An 8886-nucleotide genomic window follows, 5' to 3' on the forward strand; every position below is an offset into this window, starting at 1 on the left:
CAGTGAGCCTTTATGTCTGTTATATTAAGTAACAATCAAAATAAATATTGTATTTAAACTATAAATACAATATAACAAGCTCCAATACATATTGTATTTCAATCTCTTTTTATTAACCAAAAATCTATAATACACTCTTTAATACACTAACATTTTAATTATTTTTGCTTATACTGATTAGCATATGCCCCCTCTGTAATACAAGGGCTTGAACTTCAGCCAGGTATTTTGGCCCTTGCAAGCGCAGCGTCGCCTTCATCAGATTTATTTGGTTTGTGTCTTTTTATCTCTTCCCACGTATGTATCTTCTTCCTCTTTTGCCTTTACTGTCTCTGTGGTCTGCTTTTCGGTTAATCTCGAGTTGTGTTCCATAGTTTAATCTTCATTTTTATTTCTTTTCTGTGCGAGTTGGCGTCTTCGATTGTGTGTGTGTCTGTTTGAACTGAATTCGGGGCTTTTTGCTTCTTTTGGAGATTTTGGGGCTTAATAAAGCAACTGCTTTGGTTGCTTTAGGGTTGAGCCGCCCTTGTTAACAAAAAAAGTGATCTTTGATGTTTCTTTATATTGTTTGAATTGCTGTTATGTTGTTAATGGTTGCTATATCATGATGTTTTTAGACTTGTGTTGGTATTACTTGATGCTTTCATGAATTTTCTTACACTTCATTGCTATGTTTTAAAATGTTACAACTTTTAGTAATTTTTCACAATTTTACCTCCCTCCCCATACCTCGCTTGTGGGATTACAGTGGATATGATGTTGTTTAGTATTGTATGTAGTTCTGATAGTTTCTTAGCAATTGTAATTAGTCAAATTATGATATATTTTTTTAGATACTGAGTGGAAAGAGTTTGATCAGCCCAGAAGAGTTATGTAGCTGATCCTAATTAGTTTGAGATAATGTTTATTTCAAAAATTTATGGGCGGTAAAACACTTGCGTCATGGTGTCACTTTTTTAAAATACTAAATGTCATAAGGAAGAATAATCAAAGATGATTAGTAAATGTTTACGATTCAACTCATATTGTGTTTACTAGTGTAATCTGTTGTACTTTCCCTTATCATTTTCCCTCTATTATTACAGATGGCTAGATGGGATCAAATTCTTTCTCTTCCTGTTCAGAGCCCCCCGACTTTGGAGTTTTCTTCTGCTGAACTTGTGTGGTCTAAGGTAGAAGGTTGGCGCGATAACATAGACAGAGTTGCTCTCATTCCATTTGCTAGAGTAGATGACTTTGTTAGGGGTGAATCTGCTAATAAAGAATGTCCAACAAGATTTCATGTTGAAGCCCGGAGACGTCGGCCTGCAGAGTCGACGTACAAGCCTAAAGTTGACGGCATCCTTGAATATATTCTGTAAGCTGTAGTTTTATCTCTTTAGCTTGTTTCAGTTGCTTGTATCTGCCAAAATGCATTTTATAGAAATAACCATTTGATTCTTTAGGTACTGGTGCTCGTTTGGTCCTGATGATCATAGAAAGGGTGGAGTCGTTCGACCGAGTAGAACCACGTACGTTCCTAAGAAAAAACCTTCTGGTCGGCCTAATACAAAGCGAGGGTGCACCTGCCACTTTATTGTGAAACGCTTAATTGCTGAACCATCTGTCGCACTTATCATCTATAACCAAGATAAGCACGTGGATAAGAAAGGATTACCATGCCATGGCCCACAGGACAAAAAGTCTGCTGGAACACGAGCCATGTATGCTCCGTACATCTCAGAGGACCTTCGTCTCCGTGTTTTGTCCCTGCTCTATGTTGGGGTGTCTGTGGAAACAATCATGCAGAGACACAATGAATCAGTGGAGAAACAAGGAGGTCCGTGCAACCGAGATGACCTTTTAACTCACAGATATGTTCGGAGACAAGAAAGGAGCATACGGCGCTCGACTTATGAACTTGACACAGATGATGCAGTCAGCATTAATATGTGGGTTGAAAGTCACCAGAATCAAGTTTTCTTTTATGAGAATTTCTCTGATTCCGACCCTTTTGTTTTGGGTATTCAAACAGAATGGCAGTTGCAACAACTGATTCGGTTTGGAAATCACGGCCTTCTGGCCTCTGATTCGAAGTTTGGAACTAATAAATTAAAGGTATTTTTTGCTTATATGGTTACCAAATTTCTAGAACTAGAATAGCCTGAATACTTGAAAGCTTACATTCTCTGTTATGAAAATTCTCCAGTATCCTATTCGCAGTCTTGTTGTGTTCAACTCAGACAACAAGGCTATACCGGTGGCATGGATAATAACACCTAGATTTGCAAGTGGAGATACACTTAGATGGATGAGGGCCCTATATAACAGAGTTCATATGAAAGATCCTACGTGGAAGTTGGCTGGATTCATTGTGGATGATCCTTCAGCCGACATCCTTGCAATCAGGTTGCTTACTATGTTTTTGTTCCACATTCATTTGCATGATCAAGTGATTGTGTAATCCAATATCAAACAATGACCATGGTTATTTTCTCTTTTTTTCTTTTTCCTGATGGACGTGGGGGTTCTCTTTAGCATGGCATATTAGAGCTGCACCAGTGGCATCTATCTTTTGGGTTCAGGGTGAGGCTTTTACTTCAATAGTCTCGAGTCCAGGAAACTTATCATGTTAGACTTGTGGATTGATGATATTAGTAGATGAATGCATGTAAAATAGGCTGGCAATTTCAATGTTGTTCTGTTGGATCGGTCTGAATATTTTGAACTAATGAAGAATAAAAGAATGACATATTTCCTTATTTGGTAAATATATAATGACACTATTAACATTTTACCCATGTTGAGTCCCACTTATTTGGCTACAACTCCACAAAGATGTACTTTTCTATCTAGAAATGCATTTATATTAAGGTTAGTTTTGAAACCTTGCAAAGTCTTGCCATATTTCTTAACTCCTTGCATCATCAAATTACATCACATAAATTGGGATGGTGAGAGTAATAAATTTTAAATTGAATGATGGAACTTGCATACTTTGCTCATTCAGTGTGTGGAAGGTTTATCTGAATGTTAGGCATGTCACTTAGTTTTTCTTTTTGTGCTTTCTCAGTCACTCATGAGTTGAGGTTCTGTAGAGTATATATTTTGTATACTAGATTGCACAGATTAAAATTGTGCCCTCTAGTCATCTACTTCACCTTCTTGACTTTTCTTGCATGCATGGTGTATTAAATCTTTGTTTGCTTATTATTCAGGGAAGTGTTCCAGTGCTCTGTATTGATATGCTTTTGGCGGGTTCGTCATGCATGGCATAAGAACTTGATTAAGAAATGCTCGGAACTGGAGACCTGTGCTGTAATTGCAAAGAGGCTAGGCCAGGCAGTGCAGCGCATCTGCAAAGGGGATGGAACTGCTGATTTGTTTGAAGAATTTATGGAAGAATTTGTGGATGCTGCAGATTTTTTGGACTATTTCAAGGCCATATGGTACCCAAGACTAGGTGAGTTTTTACTATTCAGTAAAACAGTCTCTGTAGGTACCAATAGGATTGTTATTGCAATTAGATTGAAGTACACCTCTGAAACAGGTTTTCTGCTTACTCAATTGACACATGGATAATCTGATTTAGATCCAGGCCTAGCATGAATTTAAACTAACACTCCCTATGTCCACATTGTGCAACATTTCACATACCTTGCAAAAAAAAAAAAGATGCTTCACACATCTGTGTGGTAAATGTTAGTCTTTTTTTGGATCCCGGGATTAGCTCTGTTTCATAAAAGATGAGGTCACTGGGTATGTTGTTATGATTGGGTGTCATGAAGTCCAAAAACTCCGTCATATTTTCAATTACATAACAATTTCTCAGTTGTTATGCATTTAAATTATTATAGATTGAGGAACTCCATACATGCAATCTTTCACGTTTATGTGTCCTCACTTGAAAAGGACATGCTAGCCTAGTTTTTGTACTAAAGACCTTATTCTTTTAGTTTTGAAAAACACATTATTCTTCAAGAATGCTTGAAATACTTTTATAAATTAGTTGGTTCCTCTTTGGGGCTTTTCTTGCTGACGGATTTTGATTACTCAGGGCTCTGGACTAGTGCACTGAGAAGTCTTCCTCTTGCCAGCCAGGAGATGTGCTCGTCAATGGAATACTATCACAACCAATTAAAGCTTAGGTTATTGAATGAGAAGGAAAAATGTGTATATCAACGTGCTGATTGGTTAGTAGATAAGCTAGGTACTACAGTGCATTCTTACTTCTGGCTTGATGAGTACTCAGGGAAGGATGATTTCGCACGATACTGGAAGGATGAATGGATGAGTGGCTTAACAGCTTGGCAGAAATCTTTGCAGATTCCAGATTCAGATGTGTTAATTGAGGGTGATTATTCAAAAGTTGTTGATCAGGAAGATCGACATAAAGTGCATGTTGTTTGGAATCCAGCTTCCGAATATGCACTTTGTGATTGTAATTGGGCGAAAATGGGAAACTTATGCGAGCATATTCTTAAAAGCATTAAATGTCTACGTGACAAAGGGTCTAATACTCCATCCGTCAGTATGTTCCAGTATATGCAGGCTCTGGTCGATATGTTACACTGCCCACCTCATGATTCTTTGATTCGTGATCATGCACTTTCTCTAGCTGTCTGGGTGCAGACGCAGTTGAATGCTCAACTTGGTCCTGGAAGTGGCCAGTCGAAGCGACAAGCTCTTCAGCTTACTACAGCCAAACCTGATGTGGTGACAGCAAGCAATAGAACACACACATTAGTCAATGTGGAAAATGATCTGACTGAGCTCCAGCATCCAAGTTCTGCCACATGTAATTTGAGTGGTGGCAAGATTGATCGGGTAGCTACTCAAAATGGCACGCGCACAGATATAGGTTCTGCTGTGGAACATCCTTCTGTTGAGATGCAAACCAGCCCAGTATCCATCTCCGCTTGTGCGAGTCAATTGTTTTCTCTTGATGGGATTACATCAGCCAATGTGTTTGACGAGAACGGAGATGTCATGATTGATGAGGAGCTGGATACGACGAACAATATTCCTTCCGCAGATGCATTATTGCAAATTTAGACGGTTTTCAAGATGGATCTGGAATAAAGCTGACTGTGCAACAACGATGGACGAGCAACCACAGCTTCTGTGTAGCTGCAGCTGAGTCTTCTCTAGATCAATGCTTGAATAACCAGCAGAATGATGTATGTATGTAGGAACTCCACAGATCTAGACATCATCCTGGATTACAGTGTTGAAAATAGAATAGACTACGCAATTTCATCCAGAACCAAGGCAGTATAATCCTCTCTGGTAAATATGGCTGAAGCATCTGAAGTCGAAAAGCTTATGAGGATAGGTGCTGCTGATGAAAATTCTGGTATCACTAGTGGCCTATCAGCTTAAAGATAAGATGTCAAATGTTCGTCCAGGGCTCTTTAGGCTCCCTGATTCACATCAGAGCTGGTTGAAGAACTGAAGCTCTGAATGACTTGAAGACTGGGAAAAAAACGAGTTTTGACGAAAGAAGATGTAAGCAAGAAGAATGACCAGAATTCTGCCAGCAGAGTCCTGTTAGAAGAAGGTACAACTACTGAGTGGTTTATGTTCTTCCTGAACAGTAGGACTGCTGACCATGTGATAGATTTTTGTCCACATTGCTGTGGGAAGACTCCACCCAATTAGCAACCCTATGTGGAGCTTGGGACCAATAGAGCATCTTATGATTAAGAGCTTTGCTTTCTTAGACCATAATAGCTTAGTTTTGCAAAAAAGTGATTTCACCAGTAAAGGGATTGTTTATTTGAGGCGGTTGCTCACGATCTATTGCTTGTAGCGTTGGTTGTTACACAGTATGTTTGAGGCTGCTACTCAATATTCAATCTATTGCTCATAGGATCAGTTATGACTTTTGAACATAAAGTGCTTGTGCTGTTCATGGTAACTACTCGCCTAGTTGTGCCATTGTTATCGCACATGCTCTCTTCACCACCCTGTATATCCAGATGAAAGCAACAAATTGTGTATATTTGCATGGAATTTATCTCAAAAGATGCTCTTAAGCATTGTATGTTGCCTCAAAACCCATTTCTTCTTGGGTCTGCATAAAATTAATGAAAAGAGCGTTGTTTTTTCTGATATATATAGCTTTATAGAGTAGCCTCTGCTTGTCATCCCTTCAGACGATTCTCAATAACCATCAGAACTTTTACATCATAGATCTCTCATTTACTAGTATTAGTTTGCGTTATTGGACAAAGACGTTTCCAAGTGCAGTGACAAGTGAGAACTTCTGTTTTCAAAGTTATTATACAGTACAACTAAATATTAGACTGAGATAAGGTTAAATGGAGCGACATGGATACTGAGCATTTGTGTAGCAATCAAGATGTAGTTGTAAGCTAAAGCGTATTTACTAATACTGCTACACTCAAAGCGTCATAATACTCTGTTGCAACAATTCCAGAGGTCTCCAAAGCCTACTGAATGAGTTCATCAGGGTTAACACAATTAACTAAAAAGCCACTTTACAAGATTGGAGATATATTTCCTAACAAAAATCGATTATAAACATAAATACTCGAGAATATAAGGTACACATAGCAGACACAAACATACAGCCTGTTTGTATATGTTGGTATGCTTAAGATCTAAATAAAGCTAACAGTGCAGTAGCTCATACTGCGATAAAAGTAAATCTCTGTGCCTAGAAAACACAAATGTAAATTTGCCAGATCTTCTCATAAGATGGCGAGGGAGGGAGGCGGTAAAGGTGGTTTACAAATATCATTCCAAAGTATTTCTTCTACATCGTTACAACATGACTTCATACATCAAACATCAACTTTAGCGGCTTACTAAGGCACATAAGATCTTCTGTTTCTCTCTGCTGATCACCAGACTCTGTAGTTACCTGAAAACAGTCACAACTAATAGTTCTTTGTTTTACAGCGATGAAAACAGAATAAAACGAAACCAATTTTTTTTTTCTAGTTTCCATTTGTCTGTCAGAAGTGTTGGGTCAAACTCAGCTTAATAAGTAAGGATAGTACATAATTGATCATAAAAAAAGAAGTTGGGTCAAACTTAGCTTAATAAGTAAGGATAGTATTCTTCATAAATAAAGTAAGGATAGTACATATAACATAATTGCTGCAGAAACTAGTGGTTACTCACAGTTATTCGTTCTGATGGAAGAGAACATATGATGCCACTAAAAAGCAGTTTTGTTAGCTTCTACTACTTTTCTATCAACCTGGAAATTTATACAAGACCAGCGGTTTTGTAATAGCAGCTCTTATATATGAATCAGTTTCAGTTCCAAGGGAATGTTCACTTATTTGCTTCATCATCAAGTCTAGGATACAAAGCCTATCACTAATAGTTCATTAAATAATACAAATTTGTTTCCAGATTATTTAACATAGTCAACGGAAACGACAAGGACAGGAAGTATCAGCGAGATTTCAGTATACCTATTGAGCTGCATCTTCAGAAAATCTGGCATCAAATGGAGCAGAAGGATTGGGATGTACTGCTGAAGCACTATTCGCTCCAGAACCATGTTGCAGTTCTATCACTAGCCATCTTACAGCTTTACTCATCTGCTCCAACCTAACAGCACTAATGGGTTGAAGGCCACTTGCAGCTGGTTGCCCAGGCTTCCCTGAAACAGTGCCTGTAGCCTCATCCACAAGACACTCGGAGCCAATTCTTTGCTTAACCGATTCCACAAACTCCTCCGCCTGATCACACGCAACCCTGAACAACTCCCACTTTTGCTTAAAGTTTTCTAATGCAGCATCAGTTGCTGCTGTTTTCTGACCATTAGAACTCTCCTTTGATTCAAGTACAACAGCTGATGCTGCAACAAAGTCTTGATATGCACTGCTCAGTGCATCTACGAGATTATCCATCACAACCCCTCGAAGCCCTAATTGATCACTAACCTCCGTAAATCTATAAAGGAGAGAATAAATTAGCAAGAACATCATTAAAAATTTAATCTTTGTATCAAGACCATCATTAAAAATTGAATCTTTATAGCAACAACATCATTAAAATTGAATCTTTAGCAAGACCATCACTAAAAATTGAATCTTTGTAGTAATTTCATCATTAAAAATTGAATCTTTGTACAACAATTAAAGAGCTATTATGCTATCAAATTCTGCATACAAAAACAAACCCAAGAAACAATTTTCTATGATTACCCAAAACACTCAAAAGCAAGAAATCAACTGAAACAAAATTGATGCAATACACAAATTTCTTGAAAATACTCAAATAAATTTAAGCAAATGAAAAGAAGAAAAACCACAAAGACTAGGGTTTTTCTACTTACTTGACTGAAGGAAGAAAATGGCTTCCACAATCTTCTCCTCTGTCTTTTTTTGGTTTTTTTCTCTTCTCCCCTCACTCTGTTTCGAAATAATTACATATTCCTCCCCAATAGTTTTCATTTGTAACACAAAGCTTCCCTTTAGTTTCAAAATTAATATTTTAGAGTGTAAGATTTTTAAAATATATTTGAATAAAATCATAATTGAGTAATAATTGTTTGAGTTTCTAATAATTATTTATATATATACGAGTGCTATTTTATTGGACTAAAGGAGTAGTATTATTTATGTATCTTAATTTTTATTTTATTTGTATTTTCATCATTAGTATTATATATTAAGTGTTCTATGTACATTAAAATGAGACATATATTTTTTTTCATTTGTTAGTGTTATATATTATTGATGAGTAATTATATTATATGTGATGAATAAAATTAATTTTACATTAATGTTTAAATTAAATATTTTGTTTAATTGCTCAAACTTGTCAAATTCATCGGTGACCTCCTAAACTTGCTATCGATTTTCACTTAGAACACCTAAATTAGGCGATGTTCATTTTAGACACCTCGTGTAGGGTTCTGTT

The 8886-nt window shown here is 37.1% G+C and overlaps 2 protein-coding genes across 6 annotated transcripts; one reads left to right on the plus strand and one right to left on the minus strand.

The window, feature by feature from the left end:
- The first annotated feature begins 90 nt into the window (after positions 1 to 90).
- Positions 91 to 6095, plus strand: LOC101264658 (uncharacterized). 3 transcript variants are annotated; one of them, XM_004245746.5, is made up of 6 exons: positions 91 to 297; positions 1086 to 1357; positions 1446 to 2097; positions 2189 to 2388; positions 3198 to 3442; positions 4037 to 6095. In XM_004245746.5, exons 2-6 carry the CDS (start codon positions 1086 to 1088, stop codon positions 5032 to 5034), a joined length of 2367 nt encoding a protein of 788 aa, XP_004245794.1. In that variant the 5' UTR covers positions 91 to 297; the 3' UTR covers positions 5035 to 6095. The 3 variants fall into 3 exon arrangements, with proteins under 3 accessions (XP_004245794.1, XP_010325505.1, XP_010325506.1); XM_010327203.3 differs by having other exon boundaries at positions 157 to 271; XM_010327204.4 differs by lacking the exon at positions 91 to 297 and adding an exon at positions 305 to 360.
- Positions 6096 to 6501: 406 nt separating this feature from the next.
- On the minus strand, positions 6502 to 8445 carry LOC101266249 (mediator of RNA polymerase II transcription subunit 32). Of its 3 annotated transcripts, none has more exons than XM_010327201.4 (3): positions 8300 to 8445; positions 7431 to 7914; positions 6502 to 6868 (listed from the first exon to the last, which is right to left on the minus strand). In XM_010327201.4, the coding sequence occupies exon 2, from the start codon at positions 7869 to 7871 to the stop codon at positions 7431 to 7433; it is 441 nt and encodes a 146-aa protein (XP_010325503.1). In that variant the 5' UTR covers positions 7872 to 7914; positions 8300 to 8445; the 3' UTR covers positions 6502 to 6868. The 3 variants fall into 3 exon arrangements, with proteins under 3 accessions (XP_010325503.1, XP_010325504.1, XP_069144697.1); XM_010327202.4 differs by having other exon boundaries at positions 6502 to 6884; positions 8300 to 8431; XM_069288596.1 differs by lacking the exon at positions 8300 to 8445 and adding an exon at positions 8169 to 8297.
- Between the last annotated feature and the right edge of the window lie 441 nt (positions 8446 to 8886).

The sequence above is a fragment of the Solanum lycopersicum genome, chromosome 8 (assembly GCF_036512215.1).
Source record: "Solanum lycopersicum chromosome 8, SLM_r2.1".
NCBI lineage: Eukaryota > Viridiplantae > Streptophyta > Magnoliopsida > Solanales > Solanaceae > Solanum > Solanum lycopersicum.